Here is a 27,948-nt window from a genome sequence, read left to right on the forward strand (position 1 = left end):
TGAACCAGTAATGAACAATGAAAGCTAGATAAATACTAAAAATATGGGAAGCTAAATTTGTCAATTTTGGGTTGGTCTTAAAATAAATATTTATAATTAAATAGTTAAAAAATGCCCCATCAAATAAATAAAAGTTCCCATTAAATGAAAACAAGACAAATATATTTATATTTTTAATGGGAAGCTTGTTTTATTTATCTACTAATGTTAGATATATTAAAGTTTTTCTTTATTCATTTAATCAAGTTTTATGTTTCTGACATTTGTAAACATACTTTATTTTGATTTTTAACTGTTTTTATTTCAGACTATTTTATGAGAAATAAGCTCATCATTACATTACTTTAAATATTTATTTTGTTTCCTTTCATGTGTGCATTTATCTATGTGATGCAGTATTTATCATTCATTAATAACCGTAGTTATTTAAGTTTGAATGAATCGGCTCTGAGTGTTAAAGAGACAGACGCAGGAATAGCTTTTTGCTGATAATGAATGAACAATCAGAACAAACTGATAGCCGAGTCCAAGGATGAGATTAAACAGCTAATCTTCTCTTTCACTCCTTCAGGAAAATCCAACAACAGAAGCAGAAAATCTGGACTGAAACCAGGATTCTGATGAACAAAGTTTGTTGCTTTCTCTAAAAATGAACAGAGACTACTTTATTACTTCACCAGAACCACAAGCTTCCCTGTTTCTACTGCAAAGCACTGTGGGAGTTGCAGTTTTCCCTAACGGAGTGCTGAAGGTCTGACATTTGGAGCAGGAAGCCTGAGATAAAGCCCGCCCAGACCAAACCTTCCTCCCCCAGCGCAGGCAGTTCGTTGCCCTCTGCCTGCCTGCTGCAGTCAGACTCCATTACTCCGAACCAGGACAGAGAAGGTTCTCCAACCGGGACCATGTTTCGGACTCTATCACCGACCCTGGGCCTCGTGCTGCTGCTTCACCTCACGGCCGCTCACGGTACGTTGAGATCCACAGTTAGGTGTCAGGACTGATGAAGAGGAGGGTGGTGGGGAGGAAGGTGGAGTGTGTGTGAAGGAATGGGGACGTTGTTGATTGATGGTTAGCGACACTTGACCTCAGGACAATATGTTTTGAGGTTTGCATGGGAAGCATCTGGAGCGTTTCTAGTCTCAGGTCGCCATGGATCCGTTTCTGTTCCCTATCCCCAGTTTTCCTGGACGGCAGGGAGGCCAAGCAGGTTCTGACCAGGCTGAGACGGGCCAACAGCTTTCTGGAGGAACTTAAACAAGGCAACATGGAGAGGGAGTGCAACGAGGAACGCTGCAGCTGGGAGGAAGCACGAGAGATCTTTGAAGATAAAGAGAGAACTGTATGAATCTAAAGACGTTTTCATCAAAATGCAAAGACAGTCTGCCAGAAATCTTCTCATAATTCTGTATTAAACCATTTTATTCTGCTGGTCTTTCTTCAGGATGAGTTCTGGGCCGTATATGTGGGTAAGGTTCCTCTTCAGAACCCCAAACCAACCAACCGACTTCTAGCATTCTGGCATCTAACTGAAGTGAGCTTGTCCTTTCTGCAGATGGCGACGCCTGTCTGTCCAAACCCTGTGCTAATGGCGGTCAGTGCACGGATACGATCGGAAGCTACAAGTGCTACTGCCAGGAGGGATACAAGGGCTTCAACTGTGAAATCGGTAAAGCAGAAGAGTCTATCCAAACGGTAAAAGTTGGGTGATACAGTAGCAGAACGCCCATCCATCAGTCTTCAGCTACTATGAAGACTTGAGGAGGTTTGAGGAACCCTTTGGCAACGTCCTCTGAATCCTTTCGCTTGGTCTTCTAAGCAGATCAGGTTATTTTAAAAGCTGTTGCTGCTGAAACTCAACCTGATCAGGTGTTGAGAAGATGCAGACCTTGGACCTCAAAGGTCACATGTTCCTGACTCTTACAAATAAACATGGGCACCGTTCGGTATTCTTTCTGTTCCAGAGTTACTGCACCACCGATTGTCCCAACAAACCCTCTACAGTGTTTTCAGTGGTGCCGCATACATACTTTAATTGCTGTAGTATCTGTGTCTTTTCAGTTATCCCGAAGCTCTGTGAAAATGAAAACGGAGGCTGTGATCATTTCTGCCGCGTTGCCAACAGAAACGTTGAGTGTTCGTGCGCTGATGGATACTTCTTGGGTCAAAATGGAAAGTCCTGTGAATCCAATGGTAAGAAAAACACATGTGATGATCCAGGTTGAACACAGGAGATCTGGACGAGTGATCAAACAACATACAACTGCAAGTACCTTTAGATTCAACAATGGGATGCAAAGGTTTGGATTTATTGGGGATTTTATTCCAATTCTTGACGGCTAAAAATACAGCTTCCAAGAAAATGTAAATTCCCATAAACCATTGGACAAACAGTCCTAATTTTGTTTTATGAGTCCCATGGCTGTTTGACCAACACCCACAGATAAGTGAATGCATAAGAAGCTCAATAGAGATATAAAATGGATAATTGTACATCCAGACATAATAGGGAAGTTTTCAGAATCCTTTCTAAACAACAGCAGATCCAAGATCAGGGAAACAACCCAGTAACCATTATGGCTCAAGCCTGGTTTGACCTTCAACATGATGGTGCCAAGGTGAGGCTTAGAACTCATGAACACCAGTGATGGCACAACAAGACAGACCTTCATTCTATTTAGCTTTACCTCCAATGAACATGATGATCTTTAAGACCCAGACACAGTTGAGGTCAACAACAGGACGATGATCCCACACTGGTTCTGGAAGCATTTGGCTTCTGGACTGGCAGGTTGTTGTTTTCATCACTCCACCAGTAAAAAAGTAATGAATGTGATCAGTGGACACAAACATATGATGATAGAAAGGAAGCAATATAGCAAACCAGAGCTTCAGACACCAAAGCATCTTCTCAGAACCAGTTCAGACCTCCTGAGCTCTAAACATCCAACAAACTCTTGCAGAGCCTTTTAAATGCGGCGTCCTCGTCAGCAACAGGGTCCGGCGGTCGCTCGTGGAGTCTGGAGATCTGAACATAGAAAAAGTGAAACCCCCCAAGCTGAACAACACTGCAAACTCTACGGAGCAAAAGAACATCCTTGATACAGATGATCGGTTCTGGTCCAGAAACATCAGCAGCCAGGTCCCAGCTCCTATCCCGAATTTGATGAGTTCGGGTACCATTGACAGGTCAGGGACTATTCGGATTGTCGATGGAGAGGACTGTCCAGCAGGAGAATGTCCATGGCAGGTAGTCACACAACAAAGTGATGATCTGAATGTTATGTTCTAGTCACAGATTCTGGTAGAGCTATACCATTACTGGAGCTTGTTGTGTCCTGCTAGGCTCTACTGATCAATGAGGACAACATTGGGTTCTGTGGGGGAACGATTCTGACCGAGTACATCATCCTGACTGCGGCTCACTGCATGAACCAATCACGTTACTTTGTAGTCAAAGTTGGTAGGTCCGACCAGTCAAACTGGAACTTCCTGTTTACCTTTCCAAATATTTATACTGCTTCTTTTACATGCATCATATAACATCAAGAGTCTTTAAATGTAATATACCTGTAGTTTAAATCTTTAGTTATTGCAGTGAAACATGACTTTGACCAGGTGAGTGACGCATTACAATCTCCGTGTTTCCAGGTGAACACAACACCACTCAACAAACCGGTTGGGAAATGTCCCACGAGGTGGACGCCATCGTCTCCCACTTCAAGTACAACCCAGAAACCTACAACAACGACATCGCACTCGTAAAACTGTCCAAGCCCATCAGGTTCAACAAATACATCCTGCCGGCCTGCATACCGCAACCAGATTTTGCAGAAAATGTAAGAATAATGAAAGTTTCTGCTGTGGTTAATCGGGTTTTCTATAACATGAGAGCAGAATGTAGAAATCAGGGAAGCAACAGATGATATTTGTATATTGATTGCTTTGTTGGATGATAAGTTTCGCTAAACTAAACCAAAGACTTGTGTTGTGTTCTGTTGCAGGTCCTGATGCGGCAGAGGGATGGTCTGGTCAGCGGTTTTGGACGTCTTGGTGAGGGTCGAGAAGCGTCTACAATCCTACAACGCCTCTCCGTGCCCTACGTGGACCGGCTCACCTGCATTGAATCCACCCAGTTGCGCATATCTATGCGCATGTTTTGCGCTGGCTACGACACAATCGCTAAGGATGCCTGCCAGGGTGACAGCGGCGGCCCGCATGTCACACGTTACCATGACACCTACTTCATCACCGGCATCGTGAGCTGGGGCGAAGGGTGCGCACGCAAAGGGAAATACGGCGTCTATACGCAAGTGTCTAAATACATCCACTGGATCAGAGAAGGCATCAAGAAGTTGACACCCAGAGTAGAGAACCGGCAAAGGAGAGACCATGGTGCCATCAAGAGGCTGTTCCTGTAAGCTAGCTGAGAATGTAATCATGTAATCACTTTAAAATGGCCATGTTTTAGCCAAACAGGTGATCAGTTTGTAAAGAGCGACATGCCTTATCGAGTGACACAGATGGAGTTCCTCAAGGTTGATACTTTGTGTCCCTTCATTTTCCGTTTTGTTTAAGCTGCACTGTTGATTTGAATATTTGAGGTTGAAGAAACACTTGACATTTAATAAAGAAATAAGTGTTTAATTGACTTTTTTCCACTTGAAGAACTGCTCAGAAATGTATTTTCGTAAACTTGAGCTTTTCTTTAGGGACCAGGTTTCAGCATCACACAAACTTAAAACCTGCTATTCTGATGTAAAGGTTTGCTGGACAGAATTATTAAACACCTAGAAAACAATTACATTTCTGTTTGCTTGTATTCTTTAACATCTGTTTTTGGCTAATCTTCAACAAAATAAAGGCAAACACATTCAACAAATTTAAATAAAAATACAAATTGTACATAAATTTAAAGCATATTTACTGAATGTCGTTTATAGTTATTCACTTATTCAAGCTTTTGCTTGTAAAACAATATTACAAATAAAAATGACTAAATAAAAAAATACAACTTTAATTACATTTAATTTACATTGTAAAATGATTTTTTTAGCTCTAATGTACAGAATTATTTAAATTGCTTGAATTTAAATCAATTTTAATTGATGTAGAAAATATTTATTAAGCTTTTAATTAGAAATAAAGAAATTATAACTAAATTTAGGTTGATTTCTGTCACATATTTCTATCTTAAATTAATGTAAATCAGAATTTGGTAAATATGTTACTTTTTTTCTGTTACCTTACTGAAAAATTAAAGTTTTTGATGATTGTAAGTTTATTAATTTAAGATTGATCTGTTTTATTTTTGGATAAACACTGAAGATTAATTCAGTTAACTTTTGATCCCCATCTGCTCACATCGGAACCAGTTCTGCTTTGGGGTCCAGATCAGTGAACAATTCTGATTTATTGATCTTGAAGTCCCTCTGTGTTTACCTCAACAACAACCTGAACGTTGAGGGTTCAGAGGTCGAAGCTGCTGCTTGTTTTTACGGATTTAGAGGAACAGAGTCCGTTGAAGGAGCAGAACTTTTTTTCATGCATCTCTTTACAGAACCAACCTGAAGTCTGTTGACACAACATTTCCAAAGTGACTCAGAGCTCAGCGGTAATAAACACCTAAATAGAGCAATTAAGTCACTGTTGTACTTTAGGAAACAGTTGAACTGATGTTTCTCTGGATAGTCAGGTCAACAGATTGAGGATGAGATAAAGTCCAGCCATTTATTCACCTGTGTCCACATTAGGTGACATGGGTTCCTGTAGGTGTGTGTTTGTTGAGTGTGAGCAGCTGAGTCAGAGTTGAAGCAGTCAAACATCATGTCTGTGTTTCTGCTCGCCATCTGCCTCCTGGGAGGTTCCTTCCTCCAGGTGTTCAGCCAAGATAAAGGTGAGAGATCCACCGTATTCATTAGCCATAATCACTTTGTCATGTTCTGTGTTGGTTAACCAGCTGGAGTTAACTAGAGCTGGAAAAGCATAAATGTTGGTTTGAGTATTTGAGTTTCTCCACGTCCAACACTAGAAATATTCAAAGATGGGTTCTGGTTCTGGGGTTTGTTTCAAAGATGGGTTCTGGTTCTGGGGTTCGTTTCACAGGGGAAAACTTGTTAATGTGTCACAACAGGATACTGATCAATACCTGAAAACATTTTATCACTGCAGATTATGGGGGTGAAAGAAACATGCAGTGAGCACCGCTAACTAAGAGGTTAGCTGCGCTAACCCTAAAGTACAGATTATAACCTTTAGCCTTTAAAATGCTAAATAATGCCAGATATAAATGCTCTAAGATATTGTATTTGTCTACATCTTGTTCTCTTATATGTTTCTTGTTTGAAATAAAGTTAATTGAGAAATTCTTAAGCCGATAACCAAAACTTTAACACAGATTTATTCAACTGAAAGGTTAAAAATCAGGCAAGTAAAATAGAACTTCAGAATATAGCTGGAAAAATTTAGGGGAACGCTAAGTATGCTAATTGTTTTCAAAGTTAGCAAAGCACTAAACCAAAACTTAGCTACACTATTAGCACATCAGTGGAAGTGTGGCCACCGCTGGAAACAGGTGTTGCCCAGTAGGTATCATTGAGGTAAAACGATGTTATCATAGATGAAGAAACCAATAACTGGAACTGATGATGTTAAAATTAGCAGATAATCCAGATCAAGTCTTCAGTTTTCATCTAAATGTCTTCTAAAAACTTCTCAAGATGCTGGTTTTACTGGGATTTCTGCTCCTTGTATTCCAGGGCTTTGCGGCAGTGAGAACGGTGGCTGTGAACATTTCTGCCATGTTGTTGGAGGAAAGGTAGTATGTGCCTGTGCTGACGGTTACTTCCTGGCACAGAACAACCAATCCTGCAACTCCAACGGTAAGAGAAGCTCTCAGACCAACAGCCCTGATCCCAAACAACAAGGAGAGGAATTTCTCCTAAATTCATGAGTTCCTTCAAATGTTGTTGAATTAGAGCAACACCAGAGTGGTTCTTCTAGTAACTGAACCACCTGGTGTTTCCTGTCCTTAAAACTCACTCAGAGACTTTTAGATGCGGCACCATCGTCACTGATGTCCAGGGACAGAACAGAACCGAGAAGAAAAGCTTCTCAGAGGAGCAACATGTCCGCCAGAGGAACAGCAGCAGTCAGATCAGCTCAGACAGGGAAGCACAAACTGGGACCATCAATGGACAGGACTGTCCACCAGGACAATGTCCATGGCAGGTAGACACTCAGCAATGGCAGGACAGTTCTGGTCCATGTGTCCACTCCTTCAGGTTGTTCTGTCCCCAAAGGCTCTCCTGATCAACGAAGACAGCATCGGATTCTGTGGGGGAACGATTGTGAGTGAATACATCATCCTGACTGCGGCTCAGTGCGTGGCCCAAACCCGGTACCTCAAAGTCAGGCTCGGTAGGTTCAACAATCCAAACGCAGCTTCTGATGCAGGTTCCAGTCAATTATCAATGTAAATACAAGAACTGATTTGAATAAAGTGAATAGTTCAAAACATCTTGATTTAATTTGGACTACAGAATATCTCATATAAATCCAATATTGTAATCTGCGTCCAGGTGTCTCCAACACGTCCCACAGTGGTGGTAATGAAGCCTTGCATGTGGCGGACGCCATCGTCACTCACCATGGTTACAGCCCACAGACCTACTCCAATGACGTTGCTCTGGTAAAACTGACCACGCCCATCAGGTTCACCAGGTACATCCTGCCAGCCTGCCTGCCGGAGCAGGACTTCATGGAGAAGGTAAACCTTTTACTGCGTCAGTGACTAAAGATTATTTAGTATTTTCTGAGACATTAGGAATCTGGTCTTGTTTGTCCAGGTTCTGATGCAGCAGCCGGATGCGCTGGTCAGCGGTTTTGGATATCTCGGTGAGGGTCAGCCGTCCGCCATCCTACAACGCCTCTCTGTGCCCTATGTGGATTGGCAAACCTGCATGGACTCAACGCCGCTCAGCATCTCCTTACGAATGTTTTGCGCCGGCTACGACTCAATGGGGGAAGATTCCTTTCAGGGCGACAGCGGCGGCCCGCATGTCACACGTTACCATGGCACCTTCTTCATCACCGGCATCAGGAGCTGGGGCAAAGGTCACACCCGCAAAGGAAAGTTTGGCATCTACACACAAGTGTCTAAGTTCAACCGCTGGATCAAAGAGGGCATCAAGAAGCTGACGCCAATAGAGAAGCGCGGCATCAGGACGAAGAGGCACCACGGCACCGTCAAACGGTTCCGTCTGTAGACGGTAATCATCCAGCAACTCCTGTACCTCTGTAATTCAGATACATGGAAGCTTTCTACTGTAATACATCATCCCAATGGAGAGGAGTCCCTCAGGGCTGCTAGTTTAGGCTGCTGGGCTTTCAGTGTTGTTTTGGTTTCGTTGTTGAACCGACTAATAAAAGTAAAACCTTCTTAGTTGAAGCATTTGTAGCAAATACATCTTACAGAAGCTCCCAGAACTAATAACACTGTTAAGTTTGGTCTAGTCAAAAAATGTCTGTTTTTGTGTATTTTGTATAATCCAGTGACCAAAATAAAGATTTGAATAATAGAAACAAAAAGTCAGAAACACTGTCTTGTTTTGTTTATATTTTACAAATATGATAAATGTTTTGGATGATTTGAAAACTTTCAGTTGAATAAAGTTGGACATTTGAGTTGAAGGTTTGGTTATTGACTGTTTATTAACTATTCAAGTAGGTAGATGTCTATAATCATGATCTTATTTTAAGAAACACATCAACAAAATAAAATTCAGTAGAGAACAGGACATAAATGCAATGTTTAGTGGCATTATGGGTCAATTATAATGTCAAAATTAAATTGGTGTTTGAAGGTTGTAGTCTTTCAAGGAAGATATAATTTGCATTGAAGAAGCTCATTAGCTTCAGCTAAATATTGTTTAGTGCTTTAGTGTTTGTGGATTTAATATTTATAATTAGTGCTTTAGTGTTATGGTCAGCTAACCTTTTATTTAGCTCTGCCCAACACTGCATAAAAATGTTATTTAGTAAAATTTAGACTTAATCTTGTGATAAAGTATGATCTATGTTTTTTTTGTCCAAGTTTAATGTGGAGTGTGTGGTTTTCTATCTGTCAACAGTTTCTGACACTGGCGTCTCTGGATGATACTAAATGATTGATTTCTGGGATGTTTGCCTGAAATAAACAAGCAGCTCTGTCCAGAGGCTCTTTGTGTGATTTAGGGGAACAGAGTCCAGCGGCGGAACAGAACCATTCCTGAAAACTGTTCCTGTCCCACTGAACTCTTTACTGGAACACGACAGAGATGATTTCCAGAGGTTTTCCACCCCGTTTAGCTGGAATATGAAAGAAAGGGAGAATCATTGCGTTAGCGTGGATCGTCCAGCTGAGCTGTGGACGCATGTGTGTATTTGTTGTGTGTGAGCAGTGCTGTCAGTGTAATGGCGGTCCACATCATGTCTGCGTCTCTCCTCGCCGTCTGCCTTCTGGGATGTTTCCTTCAGGTGTTCAGTCAAGGTGACGGTAAGAAAATGGATCAATTTAAACTCTGGGGTTTTACGAGGGGCAGTTGTTCAAATAATGTGATTGTAGTTACCTAAAATTATTTAAAATGATCGTTATTTATTTTGCTTTGGTTCACATTTTTAACCTAACGCTATCAGGACCAGTTAGTTGGGGTTTCCCATTTTTTCCAGGGTTTCGTGTGGCTCCTGGGGCGCACGCCGTGTTCCTGCGATCCAAACGGGCCAACCAGTTCCTCCTGGAGGAGATCCTGCAGGGGAACCTGGAAAGGGAGTGCTACGAGGAGCTGTGTAACTACGAGGAGGCGCGGGAAGTGTTTGAAGATGATGAGCGCACGGTGGGTAAAAGGAAGGAAAGCCGAGTCAGAGACGTTGGACCTTTGATTCTAACCGATCTTTGTTCGTCTACAGAAATCCTTCTGGACCATCTACTATGGTGAGTTCTGATCCAGGACAACATTCATCAAACTTCTTCTTGGACCTCCAGTTTCTAAAGTTCTGAGTTTGTTTCGGCGCTCCGAGATGGAAACCAGTGTCTTCCCAACCCTTGCCTGAATGGGGGAAACTGCACGGATAAGGTGGGGGGGTTCTTCTGCGCCTGCAGCCCCCCCAACTATGGACACATCTGTGAACTGGGTCCAGTTGAAGTTGCAGGGCAGGAACTGCTGAAGCCTCAGTACAAAGCTCCAGGTAAGGCCGCAGCCACAGCTGGAGGGCGTCGGTGGTTTTCAAACCGTTTCATCCAACAGCGTCTCTCTTAGCGATAGCAGAGTGTCCGACCCAAGGCTCCAATGCATGCCACCAGCTGTGCACGGCGGACTTCCACTCCTACAAATGCTCATGCATGTCGGGATTCGAACTACAGAGCGACATGCGGAGCTGCCAGCCTGAAGGTGAAAACCCTCCAGCAAGGCATCGCTTACCAAACCAGTTCAGACTGGGGGAATAACCGTGTCTCTGTGTCCACAGTCCAGTTTCCCTGTGGGAGAGTCCATGACACCAACACTTCCATCTGTCACCATGGAAACTGCCACTGGCAGGTAACGAGCTCTCAGCCAATCCGTAAAGCCCAGATTCATCCAGTAGTAAACGCGGCTGCTGGTGGGCTTGATTCGTGTTTGCAGGTGTCCCTGATCAACAGCAGCCGGGTGGAGCTGTGTGGCGGAGTCGTGCTCGGGGGGCGGTCCATCCTGACCGCCGCCCGCTGCCTCTTCCTCAACTCAGCAGACGACCTCCGACCCTCACACTTCTCCATCGTCACAGGTACTAGAACCTCGATTGCTCCAGTCTGGAAGCTTCATCCAGTTTTATTCAAACATTCCTTAAACTATGGCAACAAAAATAATAGAAGAGGTGGAATAAGAAAGATTTTCCTAAGAGATCAAATCTGATGACAAAATAAACAAACTGACCCCCTGAAGTGCAGCAATTTCCCCAATGTTTCCTAGCGATTACAGGCGTTCCTTCTCCATAATGCACCTTACTAATCTTTCTTACTTATGAAGAATATGAATGCTAATCTTCTTACCTTTTATAAATGTTTGCTTCAAATCCATGAATACACCGAGAGCTGCTGCTCCTTATGACGATGGCTGCTGTCCTTCGCCTGTTTCTCTCACTTGGAGTTGACTGTTGGTTCTGTTTCGTTCCCACTGGTGCATGAAGAAAGTCTGGAAGAACACAGAACTTTTCAGGAACTTGGGTCAACAAAGTAACGTTTTAACAAGTGGATAAAGGATTCAAACGCATCGCTGCGTTGTGTTTGTTAGAGACGGTTCTGTTAAGCTCAGATTATTCACGTTAAACTGAAACAGAGATTAAAGATGACTCTACCTCTGGCGTTTCGTCTCCTAGGTAACGGGAAGGTCTTCCAGGTCCAAGCGCTCTTCCTCCACGAACGTTTCCGTTCAGATTGCCACGACTTTGACCTCGCCCTGCTGGAGCTGGCCACGCCCATGACCTTTGGCCCCACACTCTCCCACCTCTGCCTGCCCACCAAGGACTTCAGTGAAAACATCCTGATGCATTCTGGGAGGACGGGATTGGCCGACAGGAGGGGGCGTGGCCAGAACCAGGAGCTGGTCTACATGACGCTGGACGAATGTCGAGGAGAGCTGAACGTCTCGCAGTCGCTGAGCAACAAAATGTTCTGCATGAGGAGGAGGAACCAAGGCGGGCAGAGGAGAACCGGACCATCGGCACGTCCCAAAACCGGACCTCCAGAAAAGCTAAATGTGACTCAGAAAGCATCGGCTTTGGACCGGAACCGGACTCAAACTGAAGATCTTCCCACCAGGTCGTCAAGCAAAGCAGAAAACTCCAAACGTAGCTTAAAGGTGCAACACAATGCATCGCCACCAGGTGGCAGCGGGCTGCGCTGCAGCGGTCTGCTGCCGGGGTCGGCGGTCGTCACGGTGGAGAAAGGAACAGCCTTCCTGACGGGGCTGCTGATGTCTCCGACCGCAGACTGCCGCGGTCAGGTGTTCACCAAGGTGTCCCGCTACCTGAACTGGATCCGGTCGAGGCTGCAGGCGGAGGATCACATGACCCCGCAGGTCAGCGAGTACCCGGAGGTCCGCTGAGCACTCACTGGTTCCGATTCACTTCGACGTTAAATTATTGGACGCTTCAGCGGTTTAGATGAAAATGACCTCATTAATATTGGAAATTTGTCGAGTCTGATTTAACACAGAACTGCATCAATTATACTGGATGATAAATAAATGCTTTTAAAAGTTGGTTTGTTGTCATTTCTTAAGAAAACATCACGATAAAATAATCCAGAAATGCAATTAACATCTAGAAACCAAAAAGAGTTTTATTCAACAAGCCTTTTACACAAAGAAACGTATAAAAGATCAGAGTCTCCTCAGAGGGATTGTGGGTAATGTAGTCTAGGAAACAGAAGACAGGGGAGGGAAGGGATTCTGTTTACTGACCACGAGCTTCTGGTGCTGATGGGAGATGTAACCTTTGATGTGACCCTGAAAGGAGACAGAACCAGAGTCAGACGTCTGAGTGTCACCTGGACTCAGGTGTGGCTCCATGTCTGAGCGCCTCACCATGTAGATGAGGTTGGCCAGGAGGCACTGCACCTCGTCGATGTCCACGTCCTCCACCTGCATCATCCGCAGGGCCACCAGGAAGGCGTCCAGGGGCAGCTGGTGGGTCTTCAGCAGCAGGTACCTGCAACCAAACAGAAACAGATCCATCAGGGTCACAAACATGATCCACTGAAACCAGGACACCTTTCTACATGTCAGACCCAGAAACCCAGGAGCTGCAAACCAGAACCACAAGCTGGAAGGACAGAGAAGACCCAGGCTGAGATCTGGGACAGACAGGGGTCTGGAGACATGGTGGTTGTTTACATGTCAACCTGGTTGCCGTAGTTTGTTGGTCAACATGTTGCTGTTGCGTCAGACTCACACTTTCTTGAAGAGGTTCCTGTAGGTGATGATCTTGAGTTTCTCCAGGATGAGGAAGATCCCGCATCGGATAAAGAAGGTCTCGTGTTTGGACAGCGCCTCGTTCAGCAGCAGCAGGTTCCCCTCACTGGGAAACACACCGAGGTCACGTGACTCTGAGTGACATCACTTCCTGCTGCGGTTGCCCCGCCTCCCTGCTTACCTCACAGCCTTGGTGACGTCAGCGAACTGAATGAGGTCGTACTTCCTGAGCAGCTGGTGAGTCGGCATGTGGCCCTGAAACACAACCAGAACCACAACCGGGTTAGCTCCGGGTCATCGGACTCATAGTGGATCAGAACCGGTCCTGTGCCGGTTCCGATCCGGGATGATCCAGTGGAGCTCCTGACCAGCAGCATCTTGACCGGCAGCAGGTAGATGAGGATCATCCTCTTGTTCTTCTGGCTGGAGCGGTGACAGCGGTCGAAGGCGAACGACAGCAGCTCCTCAGCTGGACACAAACAGGTCAGCGATTCTCCTGCAGAACCTCCAGAACCTCCAGAACCCGCCCAGACTTACCCGTCTTAAAGTCACTGTCGAACATGGCCTTGCGGCCCACGTAATATTTGTAGGTGACTTTCTGGGCCGGGCTGTACTCGTTCTTCAGGTTGGAGCTGTCGATGGCTCGGATCAGAGGTTTGCACAGGTGGAGCTTGTTGATCTGCAGGAGAACCAATCAGACGTTAGCCTGACCGGTTCTGACCCAAACCCCCCGGTTCTGACCCAGCTCAACACCTTGAAGTAGATCTTGAAGAGCTGGTTGCTCAGGAACATCATCCCCCACTTCTTGGAGTCGTCGATGCCGGCTCGGCTGTGGCGGGTCAGAACAGAACACGTGAACACGGCCGTCTGGCAGAACCAGAACCACAGAGCGGGTCCGAACGGAGCGGGACTGACTTGTCGCTGGCACAGACTCTGAAGCAGCTCATCAGCTGCTCTGCCGCCTTCTCCAGCATCTCCCCCGGTTGACCTTTGCCCTTCTTCTGCAGCTGCTGCTCCGCCTGGAGACACAGACAGAAACCAGCAGAACCATTGACCCAGTCAGCTGGGAACACTGGGAAACAGTTCAGCAGCAGGTGGGGGAGGGGCCTCACATTGTTGGCGAATATCCGGAGGTCCAGAGTGACGGCGGACATGACGGGCAGAGCCCTGAAACACAAACACATCAGTGATGCTGCGTTCACGGTCGGCGTGTTCACGGCAGTTACTCACCAGTTCTCCTCCTTGTGGGACTGGAAGGCTCTCAGGAAGGACGTCAGAGGTCAAGGGTCATACAGTCGGCTGATGATCATTCATTAAAACACACACAGATCAGCTCTAAAGTAAGGATATTGAACGACGAGCGTCTGGAACTTGTACGCCTCCACAAAGTCGTGATTGGCCACGGCGTACGTACACCTGGAACACACAGGTAGAAAACCTTCACAGTTAAGGATGAAGGTCATCGCCATAGCAACTTTCTGCAACAGAAGTTCAACATAAATAAAAATACTTGTACACTTTGTAAAACAGATTTTCAGACAGCAGAACGTTTTTTTTAATTACAACTTCAATGTTTTTGGACTCGTGCAGTTTTTCAAAAAAAGATGAAAAACAATAAAATAAAACTTTTACCGCCAGGCATCAGTAATCGATAACCGAGCTGGAAGGCTCACCTGAGATGAGCCGCCACCATCTCATCGTACGGTGGTTCCAGAATCTGCTGGCACTTCTCCTCCGGACTGGCCAGCTGTACATACACACACAGGTGAGGCTGTCTCCTAGCAACCCTGACTCTGTGGCTGAGTGGGCGGGGCCTTACCTGCAGGCGGGGGTTGGCTACATGCGGGTGTTTGAAGGAGAGCAGCTCGGCACAGAAGGAGCCCTCATGGTTCTCGATGGCCTGGTTGATCTGCAGGAGAACAGAGTTCATTTAAAGACCAGGGAGACAAGACAGGTGAGGCCAGGCTGAGGGTCAGAGGTTACCTGCTGCAGGTACTGGTTTATTGTGATGTGAGCCATGCTGATTAGGAGCTGTTCCCACCTGGAAAACACCTGCAACACTGATTAGGTGATTTTAGATGCGGACTTTGACTGTGCTGCAGTCTGTAGTGCAGCTTTCAGATGCATCTCTTGTCCTACACACAAACTAAATGTTTGAACTGCCTCACTAGCATTCAGAATGCTAAAGAGATAATACTGGAGTCAGGTATGCCAAAGTAGACCTCTGGTCTAACTGGAAGAAGAGCATCCTACAGCATGATGCTACCACTACCGTGCTTCTCAGCTGAACTTGTGTGCATTAACTCCCTAAATATGACTCATTTCTAATATATTATTAATTATATAACCCACACGAGCTCTAAAAAATTCCTAATTATTTATTCGGTCATTTATAACGAGCTAATTAGCAAATTGCTAACGCAGCGATGTTTTTCTTGTTTTGTTATTTACACTCCATTTAAAACAAGAAAAAATAAAGCTGAAACTAAAACCACGTCTAGTATTAATAAAAACAGTCATTAGAAATATGTTGAAGCTCTTAAGGTTTTCCCTAAAACCAAAACTTCAGTAATGTGAACCAGGTTTGGTGATAATGCTCTCATTTAGCGTATAAACCGGTTAAAACCGGCTGGTTCCGGACTGTAAGTGGAAGTTAAACACTCATGGCGACCCAAACAATAAATAAAAAAAACTGCAGACCTTTAAATGAAGCTTTAAGATGAAAAACAAGCCATGAAACTCCCGTTCATTCAGTCGGAAACACGGACCGTTTCTAATGACGGACAACACTGTTTCCGGAAGTAGTACTGTCAAAATAAAAGTCTTCCGTTGTCCATCTTTATCAAAAATTATAATAAATTACTTTTATTTATGTGTGTATAAAATAACTTTAAACTATAATAACTATAAAATAAAAGTTATATTTGAACTTTTATTAAATTATTAAGTCATTATTATTTAAAGTAAATTTAAATTTAAAGATGAAAAATTATATAAAAACTGCAAGATTAAAGAATAAAAACTACAGATGCGAATATTTTTATTAAGTGAAAATCTTACAACATAACTGCAGCAATTACCGCTCTTATTTTCTCTTCGTATTCATGAAGACAAAATAAAATAACACCAACAAATTGTTCATCAACTGAACAAAAAGTCGTATCACAGCTTTTCTTTCTTTTGCAGATTAATTTATACATTTAAAGTTTATATTTTTCGCACAGAAACATCAGAATAAAAGAAGACGAGAACGATCGGAACACCAGAGGGCGCCAAAGGGTCACTTTATACTTAAAACTCAACATTAGGACTGTTTATTTTATTAAACAAGGTCAAATTAAATCATGTCATCATAACGAGTTACTTTTATCACAAAGCATTAATGACCTACATGAATAATATTCATCTGGATGTTGCACAGCAGGTTTTATGTTCCCTACAAACACCTTATATTTCTGACAGAATGTAAACGATACTGTTTATTTATTTAGCTGGATTCACATGATTTATTATGGAATGATGTTGCCTTGGAAACGTAGCTCACAATAATTACATTAAGCTCATTTTTAAAAATGATAAAATGTCACCATGACTTTATCATTTCCTCCAAAACATCTGGATGATTGTTTCCCATTAGTTGTCCGATTAGCTTCCTTCTCAGAAAGAGTGGGCGGGGCCAGGTGACCATCCGGCTCCGCCCACTCGACCGTGGACAGCAGGCTGGATGACGTTCTCGCTGCTGATTGGTCCATGGAGAGTAGCACATGGAGAGTGGGAGGGGCTTATCTCAGAGCATCCGACGGTCCACAGACATGGATACTGGCTGGAAATACACACACACACACACACACACACCTGCATTACACCTGAGCTCAGGTATGAGAGGTCAGGGTGTGGGCGGGGCCTTACCTGGAGCTGTGAGGAGGGGGAGGAGCCTGTGAGGACGGAGCACCGCTGGTCATCGACAGTGAGGAGGAGGAGGGAGAGAAGGAGGAGGAAGATGAGGCAGGACGAGGAGAAGCAGCGCTCCAACCTTCATGGAGAACCGGAACGCCTTCAGAGATCAGGTTCACTGGGAAACACAGCAGACGGAAAAACGTTTACATCCTGATCCTGGTTCCACTCAGAAACTGATCCTGGTTCCACATAGAAACTGATCCTGGTTCCACATAGAAACTGATCCTGGTTCCACATAGAAACTGATCCTGGTTCTATATAGAAACTGATCCTGGTTCCACATAGAAACTGATCCTGGTTCCACATAGAAACTGATCCTGGTTCTATATAGAAACTGATCCTGGTTCAATCATTCTTCATCTCTATACATAACTTCAAATTTGATAAATTATGTTAATTAATTAATAATTAATGATTATGTATGTTTACCAAAAAAGTCTGTAAATGAAGTAAATCTTTTACCACAAATCAATCATTTTTAGTTAACTGATAGTTGTTGAGAAAAATAAGATTTTTAAATATTTCTAAAATTGAATATCAAACAAAATATTAAATAAAGGATGAAATGTTTCCGTAGGTGTAACCTGAGGAGTGTGGGCGGTGCGGCAGGTAGGCGGTGGGGTAAGGTGTGTGTCTCCCCGGGTAACCGGGGGGTTTGTAACCATGGTGATGGTGATGATGGGACGCCAGCGGCAGGGTGCTGGAGTAGGGGAAGGCTCCGCCCCCTCCTGCTGAGCACAGCGGCCAACCTGAGACCGACATCAGAAACTGATCAATCTGTTCAAACTGGAGATAATCGATAATCAGTAAAGACTGGAGAACGAATGAAACGACCTGAATGAACAGCAAGTTTTCAGAAGGAGAATCTCTAAACATGAACATGACAGTAAAATATTAATGACCTGCAGAATCAAGTTATGTAGAAAAAATGGAAATACAGAGCAGCTCTGAGAATATTAAATTATATCTAACATTTAAAAAGTTTTTATTATTATTATTAAAATAACATTATTAGAATATATTATAATATGTTGCATATAACACACTATAATTACATAAGATATATATTACATTGTTATATTATTATTATTCTTCTTATTATTATTATTATATTATATTTTATATGACAAAAACAGCTTTTAATATTATTATAATAATATTAGCACATAATATATAACTATAAGATTTTGTGATATAAATATGTTACATATCGTTATAACAATGTGTATAATATAATTAGACAAAATTCCTTTATTATTTTATTATTATATTATCATATAACAATTTTTGCCTATAACGACTAATATTGTTTTAATATATAATATTTATGTTATATACTATTATTAAAATGATTTCACAATTTACTTGTATATATTATAATTACATAAAAACAAATGTTATTAGAGTGTATTATATTATTTTACATGACAGAAAAAGCTTCTATTATTATTATTATTATTATTATTATTATTATTATACTAGCATGTAGTATAATATACAGTAATATTATTGTAATATATATGTAGTGTATATTTTAGTATGCAATATATATTTTATAATTCCATGAAATACATACATTATGAGATTTTTTTTAATAGAAGTAACATATTATTATGATCGTTTTAATATTCATGTATTTTGAAAACATTTTACTGATTAAAACAGAAGCAGAAATTATTACTTTTAATAATAGCTCTAAGATTTTTTCCCAACATAGAAGCAACAATCATAAAGTACTGGTTCAGATGGTTTCACATAGAATTAAAATAATTATGAAAATTAAATCCGTTATCAATAATATTAGTTATTAATCATTTTCTGTCCTCTAATAAATAATATTAATGTCATTATATTGATGATATTGTTCTTATTTAGCTAATAAACTTGTTTCTGTCCTCAGTCGCGTGTTGTATTGATCATTATCTCATTGATTTATTTCTGATCAATAATCAATGAGGACTCACAGGGCTGGATCCCGACCCGGCTCTCCGCAGCGTCCTGGAGAACCCGTCCTGCTGGGTTCCTGAGGAGGACGAATCAGGCGTCAGCTATCGGTGTCACTTGTCGCCGTGGCGATGATGAAGATGACGATGAGGCTCTAATCACCTGGGCTCTGATAACCAGGTGAGAAACACTGAGCCGTTTATCAGCCGCCTGCCGTTTACTACAAACCCAACGGCCCCGAAATGAGAAACTTCTCTTTATTCTTATATATTCATTCAGAAAATTTTAATTCCAATTTAAAAACCTATTTCTGGAATCTCTTCACAGAAAAACTTCAGATTGTGAACCTGTTAATTTCGTGTGAAGAGCAACATTTTGTAATATTTCGTTAAATAGAAGAACTCTGCCGTGTTAATAGGAAGACGTTCCTCACCTCTCCTTGGCGTCCAGGAAAGCTTTAGCAAACGGATTGTATTTGATCTTCAGAGCCGTGATCTGAGCAGAAGATGGCAGAAATCACATCATTACTTTAATAAAAACCAGTTTAACCAACAGAAATGGGATTATTTCTACAGTAAAGAAGTAGGTGGACCAGTGAGGACCAGTGGTAATGATCAGAACCAGTGAGGACCAGCATGGCGCCGTACCTCCTCGTTCTGGTAGGCAGTGACGGCGATGAACTGCGTTTCCCTGAAGGAGACGTTGGACACCAGGCGGTGGCGGGAGCCCACACAGACGATGTGCAGCTGCGGCTCATACTTATGGAGGGAGTTCAGCATGATCTGGAACAAACACAGGTTCACCTGAAGACTGCCACCTGGTGGACGCCCTGCCCTCTGGTGGCCATCGGAGGCATCACAGCACCTTGACAAGGAGCAGGGTTTGGACCCAACTGGTCTCTGGTCTGGAAGCTGCTCTGACTGTCTGTAGTTTTTGTTTTCACATTGATGGTGCACCGAGTCAAACCAACCAACCTTTTGAGCAACCTGTTCCCCTCCTCACCTGTGGGGGCGCTGCACCAAAAGCTACTGATGTTAACGACACAAAAACATCTGAAGAAGACACTGAGAGCAACTTTATTCTTTACAAAATCTAAACAAAACTGGAGTGGCATCAGATTTTAGAGGTTGGAGGATTTATGCTTTGTTTTTGGTAAACACCATGCTAAGCTAATGCATTTGTTCTGTTTGTATTTACCCAGCATGCCTTGCACTGAAATTCACTTCCTGATTTTGGAGCAGTCTCTGGTCCGCTGGGCATTGGAACCGAACCGAGTCCAAGGTCTGTAGGTGGACCAGAGTTCACGGTCTGAATTCACACCTCCAGTAATGAATCGGACAATTGATGAAAACAAACTGCAGTTGGATCAAAGCGACCGAACAGAACCGGTGGAAATGTTCGCTGTTTACCTAAAGACGTTGTGTCTTCCTGTTTCTTCAACCACATTTATGAAAAGTTTGACAGACAGGAAGTCTCTACTGAAGGTCTGCGTTGTTCTCTCTGTAGAACCTCCAGAAATCCAGCAGACCTCCTGACCGGTACCACTTTACACAGGAAGGTCAACAGATCCACATTTGGACCGGTTCTGGAACCATTTCCTGCCAGTCTGTGTCCAGCTGCAGCTGTTTGTTAGTATTATGGTCTGTTCTCTGTCAACATGACAGAAGTTCCTGAACTCGTCTGACAGGCGGGCAGAACTTTGTACTTGTGGGTCCATTAGAAGCAGGAAGCCGGAGTTTAGAGTCGGGCTGCGTTCAGCAGAGTTCGTGGACCGGAGCCATCTTTGTCTTTTGGCCCCGGCTCTCTTTTATCCATCTGTTTTCTCTCGTATTCAACTCCCCGTCGCCCCCCCTGACTAACGAGGCCCAATTAACCAATCCGAGTCGTCCGGGCCAGCGCACAAAAACAAACTGTTTTCTATTCAGATTGAGAGGCTGGCTTCAGATGTGACCCCGGCGCTGAGTGTGTGTGGGCTCCGTTTGAATATAGTTTACCTCGTCCATCTGAAGCATGATGGCTAAATTAATTTCCCAGTAAAAAACATAATTACCATAATGTACAAATAAGCTGAGCAATTATTTCATTATGGCCGAGCTCTCTGCTCCAGCGCTGCATTACGGCCCGGTGTGTGCGTGTCATGTTTGGACTGGATAATGGGGTAAATATAAACAACATTACTGCCAATTTTGTCCTGCACAGACTCGGTGTGTGTGTGGAGGCCGCGGCGAGCGCTCAACAGCTCTCCACAGGAAGTGCATTAAACTGCTGCCGGCCAATTAAGAGCTGTTTATCCCGTTCCCGTGGTTACGAGGGGGTGAACAGGTGAAGTGAAAGAGGAGAGGGACTGAAGTGGCTCATTAGAGGCGGTGGTCTCTCGCCCACTCCAGGATAATACAGCGAGAGCAGAGAGAAGCTAATGGACAGAAGAAGAGAGGTGAAGAACAAAGAGGAGGAGAAGAAGAGGAGAGAGAAGGAAAGAAGTCAGAGAGGAAGAAAAGTCGACGAAGATCCACTGAAACGGCGACGGAGAAACAAAAACAGCAGCTAAAGCAGAAACAAGTTCAGGAAAAAATAACGGAGTTAAATAACAACATAAAACAAAATCAATACAGTAAATAAATGATAAAAATAAAATTAAAAATCAATTACTATGATCCAAAATAATAAATAAAACTTGACTGAGATAAATTATGGCTAAAAAAGATGATTAAAAACTGAAATAATAAATACACAAATACAAGGAACTGATGAAAAATTAAACAGCATGAAGGAAAGAAAAATATAAATATATTAAAAACATTTTTAACCAGATAAAATCCCATTAAAATTTCTTTCACAACAACGACCCGACCAAGAAAGGCAGCAGGAAACGTTATGAGCAACAGAAAATATAAATATATAATAGAAATGAAAATCATGAAGAAGATCTTTTCTATAATCTGGTGATTCAATTAAATAAAAGAACAAGACAGTAAAATAAAAAACAATAAATAATAGTTAAAATTAACAGATTAAAGACAAAATTAAGGCAGGAAATAAAAATTATTAAAAGATTAATATAAAACAAAAAAATATATATATGAAGAACAAAAATAAACATAAAGAACAGATGAGAGTAAAACCTGGACCGGCTCACCTGTCCTGCTCCGTTCACCTTGTTGGTCAGTTTGACCCGGTTGAAGGTCACCGGCGCCTTCATCCAGTGGGCCCCGAAGTTGGGTGAGTCCGGGTGGATGTAGATGCCGCCCTGACCTCTGACCTCGGCCCGGCTCTCGGCCCGGCCGGCCGCCACCCACTCCCCGTTCACAAACTTCCACCTGCAGCTGTCGGCCGGAACGAAGTCCAGCAGGAAGGAGTACATGGAGCTGGGGTCCAGACCCGACACGCTGACCTTCAGAACCGGGAACATCCGGCTGCACACACACACACACACACACACACACACACACACACACACACACACACACGCACCCACACACACACACCCACAGAGCAGGGATCAGAACTGGGAGAGACCGGATCCATGAAGTTCTGGAGGGAAAACAGAACTAGACCGAGTTATGAAAACTAACTAAAGTTAAAGAAATAAGAAAATCTGAAACATTTTCATAAACTGAAATAAAAATAAAAACAATAATTATGGGGAAAAACTATACCTAGTTTATAAAACCAAAACATTCTGAAATTATAGATAAAATGTTGTTTTGTGTTTTATTTATGAGCCTTTTGAATTAATTTGAAATAGATTTTTTTCATGGATTGTCGGTAAATTACAGGATCTGTGATCCTCCTGCTGCATTAACCTAAAAAATGTTGACCACAAAGTTTTGAGGAAACACCAGAGTTAGTTTGTTGTCCAACAATAATTAAATACAGTTTTGGAAAATGTTATTTTCTGTTGATTATTTATTTGATGTAAATATAATAATAATACTTTGACCTTTTTGTATTCTGCACCAGAAATGAACCAGAGAAGGAAAAAACTTAAGCTGCTACTATAACTAATAAAAACCCAACAATATTTAACTAGAAATAATAAAAAGTAACTGAATTAGGAAAACAAAATCTCACAGCTGATTAAAACTGAACTATAATGAAAATCCAGAACCAGATGTGGAGAGTCCAGATGTTCTCCAGCATCAGAACTGAACCAGAACCAGATGATTATGGATAAATAATAAATAGGTCTGTCACAATAATCAATAAATAAATGAAAACAAGCTCAATAATTTCTTCTTCTACTAAAAACTAGAAGATAAAATCTTCACTTTGATATTTTGGTCTCAACTAAACCTGTTTTTTTTATTATTATTTAGTTTATTTGTTGTTTTGTTGATTAATTTTGGATATTTAAAATGTTCTTCAGTTTAAAGATTTTAAAGATTATTGATCTTTAAGGATGAGTTCTTCATGAAAATGATCTCAAAACGACAATATTATCGTTTATCATAATAACTTCTGGGCCAATTTATCATTTGTTTTTATGACAAACCCAGAAATAAACTAAATCAACTTTCTGCTCTTTGTCTGACTAGATGTAGAAACTTTGATCTGCTGCAGATGAGTAACAATCAGGATAAAATAAATCAGCGCGGCTCTCCAGCAGTGAGAGCGGCTGAAGTGGCGTCCTGCAGGTGTAAATGGAGTGCTGCCCCCCGCAGGGCGGCCCGGTCAGCACGCCTCTGCACTAAATAAATAAATAACTCTACAGACTAAACAAATCGCACTGAGGTGACGGTGGCAGCTGCTATCGAGACTAATGAATAACCCCGGTTAACAGCACAGACTGGAGGCTTCAGCACCAGAAAACCCAAAATGATCCAACAATATTAAACATTTATGATCAGATTATGTTTAAAGGAAACAGCCAAATCTGTCTTTACTTTGTTTTCATCAACTCTGAAGTTCAAGAAGGTTTTTATCTTTAAAAGAAATTACAGAAGCTTTTTCATCTGGTCAGGTTCCTCAGGTACAAACAACCTGATTAAGGTCAAAGGTCAACTAATTGGTATGCTCTAAAACAGAACCAGCTCAAATAAACTGGTCTGAATATAAGAACTGGGACACTGGTTCTGAACCAGAGAAAGGTTGACCTGCAGACGTCTCAAAGGTCAACCGGAGGGTCAACACGCGTCAGAGGAAACAATAACTTAAAGATATCTACTTACATTCTGCATGTTGTACCTCAAAGGCATGACAATAATTACAATAAAAACTCTGAAATGCCTTTACAGCCTAGGAAATGTCTTCTGAAAGATCCTCTTTCCAAAATGTCTCAGCGTTTCTCAGGAAAAAGAGATCAGAAGAGACAGAACCTGTTTGAGACCTGAAAGTCTTCTTGGTAACTTTGGGAAAGTGTTCTCCACTCCTGCAGCTGTTCTACCAATGAACTCCTATCAGGACTTCCAAACACCGAAGCAGTGAGACTCCAGACCCATTTATTATGACTGAACAACATCCTGTAAGATCTTATGGTCGCCTTCTTGCTGAAGACCTTTGACCTGCTGAACACAGGAAGTCAGGACTCCTCTACCCAACAAGCGGTACCCTCCTACCAGAGTCCTAGAGTTACCGTCCATTCTTGGTGACGATCATCTCGTTGGTGATGAGCTGGAACTTCCTCCACAGCTCGGCGTCCTCCAGGGTCACCTTCAGCTCCCTCTCCGTCGGGTCGCCCTTCTCCCGGCCGGCCTGCAGCTCGCTCTCCACGGCGCTCAGCAGCCGGGACATGCAGCGCTCGGCGGACACGATGGCGCACGTCGGCCCCACAGAACCACGGCCTACTGAAGACACCGAACCGGACTCTCCGTCCTCCTGTAAGCCCTCCACCTTCATCTGCAGACCCAAACATTGAGTTACCAAAGTATAATTTCATAAAAGAGGTCTTAAAATAAAGATATTCCGGTACTGAAGACCTTCTCCACATTTTAATTTGCTGTGGCCCTAATTATGACCTCAGAAAACTTCAGTCATTACTTTTCTACTGATGTCTAAAAGCAGGCTGATGGCTGCAGGTTATAGAAGCTCCTAACATTCAGGAATTACTGAGACGTCCAGTAAAATAAAAGCCACAGAAGCCGTCCACCCTGGAGGATAATAGCAGCTGTAATTGCTCAGCAGGTCTGCATACGTCCAGCAGCCAAACAAAATGGTTTGTGAGAGATACTCAAACAGCCATTTGTGCCTTAATGTCTTAATGACGGTCCAACCAGAAACTAAAAGCTCAATTAGCAGTTCTACCTGCAACATTTACCGTCCAATTAAGAGTCTTAAAGGGGAAGTCTTCAGAGTTAAAGGCAAAAGTAATCGCCCCCTCTGCCTAATAACAGGTTGTTAACCCAATCAGGTGTTCATGATTCCTGGTAACGACTCTCTAACTCACTGTGGAGGAACTTTGACCCCCTTCTCTAAATCGGTTGAATTCTGGCTCTTAAAGGGCCAGCACCAGATAAAATATTACTTTTTTATTTCTCAGCATGTTATATTGAGAAATCCTTGAATCTCCATGGCAACCATTCAGCTGTTCAAAACACCTGGGTGGACTTAGCCCCGCCCCTGGAGGCGCAGCTCCTCCCCCACCCAGCTCCTTCAGACTAGCCAGCAGCAAATAGCAAACAGCTAACAGTTATAGCAGCTACTTCTCAGAGCAACGCTGGTAAAAACATTAACAGAGCCATGTTGGGATGACTTCCTGAAGGCGGAGCTTCAGGAAGAGCAGGAGTTCTTAAAGAGACAGAGGCCCAATTTCAAGGTGTTGAATTACAAAGTCAAATTTCTTCAGTCATATTTAATAAATATAACATTTTTATGTCAATCAAAGGTAACTTAGTTACTTGATTTTGCTATGGAATATCTGGTAAATACATAATAGTGCCACTTTAAAACCAGACTTTGACTAGGCCACTTTAAAGTGCAGAAGTGGCTTTGCTTCTGTGCTTTGTATCAGCGTTCTCCTGCAGAACCCAGACCTGGACCTTGTTGTTGTCCAGGCCCACAGCATGACACTGCCACCACCATGCCTGCTGCAGGTCTGATGATCTAATGAAATGATGTGGTTCTGCAGCAGGTCCAACAGAACTCGTCTCTTCAGTCCACAGAACATTCTCTTTCATCAGGCTGATTTTTTCTCCTAATAAATATTTTTACTGGTTATTTTTCTCTGATTTTAACATCTGTTTTATGAAAAGTGTAAAAGTGAAACTGCAGGAAATCAGTTCAGGTAAAAACTGTTAAGTTATTCCTGTCGGTTCCGGATCGGTGCAGAAATCCAGTCCGGTTCTGGTCCAAACTCTGCCTTTTATCTGAGTATTAATAATAATGAGCTGAAGGGGAAACACACAGAATAAAAATTAAACAGCTGAGGTTTCAGTTTATTTAACTGAATTAATGAAAAATTGCTCTTTTGAAAATGATAAATTTTGACCTGAAACCAAAAAGATTCTCAAATAAAAACATTTAAAGGCTGATTTTAAAATTTACTGCTTCAGTCATAAAAACTGAACAAATCAGAAGCTGGTTTATTTCTGACTTTAATTTATTTTCACTTTTTGTTTGAATCTTAAATATTTTCCCAGATTTTTCTAAATACTAACATAAAAACATTTCCATTCATCTTAATTAAACTCATTTCATTTATTAAAATAAATCTGTTGCTCTATTCATTTTATTATGAATAAAAAAAATCTTATTTTTCTGTTTCATCAAATAATTAAATTATGGTTTAAGATAATGACTAAAAAACATTACATGAAATGAAATTGTTTCATAAAACACTTTACTTTGATATTTATAATTTAATTTGCGTTTTTTAAATTTGGGCAAACAGCTTCTGATTTAGACATTTTTAAAAATGTATTTGAATTATTTCAAATATTAAAACCCAAAAATGTAATTTTGACACAACATAAATTTTATTATCAGTTCTGTGTGAGATTAATTTTCTGAATGAAATAAAACAAAAGCTACAAAAATGATCAAAATAATCTAGAAATGTCTAAACAATAAAAACATTAATGCAGAATTCATATTAAATTATGTAAATTATTAAATGCAAAACACTGAAATTGAATTCTACACATTTTACAGATTTTACTTCATTTTTGTGGATTTAAATAATGTCTGAGAAAAAAGCTCATTAATTCATTTAAATCATATTTTCCTTCATAAAGCAGATTCTGTGTGTTTAATGAACGAGCAGAAACTCATTAAATGTGTGTAAGTGGAGTGTTTTCACGGCAGCGCCGCGCCGCTGCAGCTGCACCGTTATTAAACTAAATGAAGAAAACAAAAAAATCTGATTTTAAAGGAAAAACTGGGACAAACGCATCATTAAAATATTTATTTTATATAAATTTACAGCAAGAACTCCAAAGTGAAGAGATCATTACAGTTTTTATTTGCTTAAAAAGATCTAATGTTTCCTTCAGTAAAGATATTAAATTAATTAAATTGTCTCATTTTAATTAATTTATTAAATTTCAAAACAATCAAAATGTGTAAAACTAAGAAAGAAAATTATTTTTAACTTTTTAAATTTGCATATTTTTCCCAATGAATTTAATAAAAACACATTTTCATCCTAGAACTAGAACAGATAGAAATAACAGATGAAACTGACCTGAGAGGTTCTGATCCAAAGTGTTGAACACAACAAAGTAATGATGAAGGTCTGACCGGAGCGGGCTGCACACGGGTCTGCTCGCTCCACCCAACACACACCGCCTCACTTCAACACACACACACACACACACACACCGCTCAGCTCTCACTGCCCTGAACGGCCCAGATACCAACAGAACCGCCCGCTAGAACCAGAACCAGAACAGCAGTAATTAAAACACATCATATAAATCGTTTTATGATGAAAATTTTTTATTTAGAAAAAATGAAGATATGAAACTGGAGCAGGAAGAGAAACCAGAACCTAAAACCTAGAATCTAGTTTCAGACATGGAGCTGGTAAAGAAGTCCGAACTCTGTTCATATATCTGAGACAAAACCAGAACCCGTCCACCTTAAACAGGCTGAGATGGTTCTGAAGAACTGCGGTCCAAACTCTCAGAACCAC

The 27,948-nt window shown here is 41.9% G+C and overlaps 5 protein-coding genes across 6 annotated transcripts; 3 read left to right on the forward strand and 2 right to left on the reverse strand.

The window, feature by feature from the left end:
* The first annotated feature begins 783 nt into the window (after window positions 1-783).
* On the forward strand, window positions 784-4,801 carry f10 (coagulation factor X). Its single transcript, XM_028010654.1, has 9 exons — window positions 784-966; window positions 1,179-1,339; window positions 1,442-1,466; window positions 1,553-1,666; window positions 2,059-2,190; window positions 2,961-3,247; window positions 3,343-3,460; window positions 3,649-3,836; window positions 4,002-4,801. The coding sequence occupies exons 1-9, from the start codon at window positions 903-905 to the stop codon at window positions 4,416-4,418; spliced, it is 1,506 nt and encodes a 501-aa protein (XP_027866455.1). The 5' UTR covers window positions 784-902; the 3' UTR covers window positions 4,419-4,801.
* Window positions 4,802-5,588: 787 nt separating this feature from the next.
* On the forward strand, window positions 5,589-8,594 carry LOC114140599 (coagulation factor X-like). The gene is made up of 6 exons (XM_028010690.1): window positions 5,589-5,893; window positions 6,756-6,878; window positions 7,043-7,227; window positions 7,299-7,416; window positions 7,578-7,765; window positions 7,845-8,594. Exons 1-6 carry the CDS (start codon window positions 5,824-5,826, stop codon window positions 8,262-8,264), a joined length of 1,104 nt encoding a protein of 367 aa, XP_027866491.1. The 5' UTR covers window positions 5,589-5,823; the 3' UTR covers window positions 8,265-8,594.
* Window positions 8,595-9,225: 631 nt separating this feature from the next.
* On the forward strand, window positions 9,226-12,220 carry prozb (protein Z, vitamin K-dependent plasma glycoprotein b). Of its 2 annotated transcripts, none has more exons than XM_028010651.1 (8): window positions 9,226-9,532; window positions 9,706-9,869; window positions 9,943-9,967; window positions 10,045-10,221; window positions 10,293-10,424; window positions 10,501-10,571; window positions 10,656-10,794; window positions 11,386-12,220. In XM_028010651.1, the coding sequence occupies exons 1-8, from the start codon at window positions 9,451-9,453 to the stop codon at window positions 12,111-12,113; spliced, it is 1,518 nt and encodes a 505-aa protein (XP_027866452.1). In that variant the 5' UTR covers window positions 9,226-9,450; the 3' UTR covers window positions 12,114-12,220. The 2 variants fall into 2 exon arrangements, with proteins under 2 accessions (XP_027866452.1, XP_027866453.1); XM_028010652.1 differs by having other exon boundaries at window positions 9,227-9,532; window positions 10,054-10,221.
* Window positions 12,221-12,331: 111 nt separating this feature from the next.
* Window positions 12,332-15,780, reverse strand: pcid2 (PCI domain containing 2). Its single transcript, XM_028010681.1, has 15 exons — window positions 15,681-15,780; window positions 14,964-15,021; window positions 14,800-14,889; window positions 14,654-14,727; window positions 14,331-14,396; window positions 14,211-14,252; window positions 14,093-14,147; window positions 13,896-13,999; window positions 13,734-13,809; window positions 13,518-13,659; window positions 13,349-13,449; window positions 13,162-13,235; window positions 12,961-13,086; window positions 12,594-12,717; window positions 12,332-12,515 (listed from the first exon to the last, which is right to left on the reverse strand). Exons 2-15 carry the CDS (start codon window positions 14,997-14,999, stop codon window positions 12,426-12,428), a joined length of 1,200 nt encoding a protein of 399 aa, XP_027866482.1. The 5' UTR covers window positions 15,000-15,021; window positions 15,681-15,780; the 3' UTR covers window positions 12,332-12,425.
* Window positions 15,781-16,033: 253 nt separating this feature from the next.
* Window positions 16,034-27,599, reverse strand: tbx19 (T-box transcription factor 19). Its single transcript, XM_028010677.1, has 9 exons — window positions 27,499-27,599; window positions 24,454-24,716; window positions 22,018-22,294; window positions 19,529-19,663; window positions 19,315-19,376; window positions 18,902-18,960; window positions 17,522-17,686; window positions 16,890-17,052; window positions 16,034-16,803 (listed from the first exon to the last, which is right to left on the reverse strand). Exons 2-9 carry the CDS (start codon window positions 24,714-24,716, stop codon window positions 16,638-16,640), a joined length of 1,290 nt encoding a protein of 429 aa, XP_027866478.1. The 5' UTR covers window positions 27,499-27,599; the 3' UTR covers window positions 16,034-16,637.
* Window positions 27,600-27,948: the final 349 nt, after the last annotated feature.

The sequence above is a fragment of the Xiphophorus couchianus genome, chromosome 24 (genome assembly GCF_001444195.1).
Source record: "Xiphophorus couchianus chromosome 24, X_couchianus-1.0, whole genome shotgun sequence".
Taxonomy (NCBI): Eukaryota; Metazoa; Chordata; class Actinopteri; order Cyprinodontiformes; family Poeciliidae; genus Xiphophorus; species Xiphophorus couchianus.

Bases quoted from the DNA above. Each gene is read 5' to 3' on its own strand.
- f10 (XM_028010654.1), top strand. From the start codon at position 903: ATGTTTCGGACTCTATCACCGACCCTGGGCCTCGTGCTGCTGCTTCAC. The intron at 3,461-3,648 runs GTAGGTCCGACC...CCGTGTTTCCAG, and splicing joins TTACTTTGTAGTCAAAGTTG to GTGAACACAACACCACTCAA. The intron at 3,837-4,001 runs GTAAGAATAATG...GTTCTGTTGCAG, and splicing joins AACCAGATTTTGCAGAAAAT to GTCCTGATGCGGCAGAGGGA.
- LOC114140599 (XM_028010690.1), top strand. From the start codon at position 5,824: ATGTCTGTGTTTCTGCTCGCCATCTGCCTCCTGGGAGGTTCCTTCCTC. The intron at 7,417-7,577 runs GTAGGTTCAACA...ATCTGCGTCCAG, and splicing joins GTACCTCAAAGTCAGGCTCG to GTGTCTCCAACACGTCCCAC. The intron at 7,766-7,844 runs GTAAACCTTTTA...TTGTTTGTCCAG, and splicing joins AGCAGGACTTCATGGAGAAG to GTTCTGATGCAGCAGCCGGA.
- prozb (XM_028010651.1), top strand. From the start codon at position 9,451: ATGGCGGTCCACATCATGTCTGCGTCTCTCCTCGCCGTCTGCCTTCTG. The intron at 9,870-9,942 runs GTGGGTAAAAGG...GTTCGTCTACAG, and splicing joins TTGAAGATGATGAGCGCACG to AAATCCTTCTGGACCATCTA. The intron at 9,968-10,044 runs GTGAGTTCTGAT...AGTTTGTTTCGG, and splicing joins CTTCTGGACCATCTACTATG to CGCTCCGAGATGGAAACCAG.
- pcid2 (XM_028010681.1), bottom strand. From the start codon at position 14,999: ATGGCTCACATCACAATAAACCAGTACCTGCAGCAG. The intron at 14,890-14,963 runs GTAACCTCTGAC...GTTCTCCTGCAG, and splicing joins TAAACCAGTACCTGCAGCAG to ATCAACCAGGCCATCGAGAA. The intron at 14,728-14,799 runs GTAAGGCCCCGC...GTGTATGTACAG, and splicing joins TAGCCAACCCCCGCCTGCAG to CTGGCCAGTCCGGAGGAGAA.
- tbx19 (XM_028010677.1), bottom strand. From the start codon at position 24,716: ATGAAGGTGGAGGGCTTACAGGAGGACGGAGAGTCCGGTTCGGTGTCT. The intron at 22,295-24,453 runs GTAACTCTAGGA...GTGTGTGTGCAG, and splicing joins ATCGTCACCAAGAATGGACG to CCGGATGTTCCCGGTTCTGA. The intron at 17,053-17,521 runs GTTACACCTACG...TGTGTTTCCCAG, and splicing joins GCACCGCCCACACTCCTCAG to TGAACCTGATCTCTGAAGGC.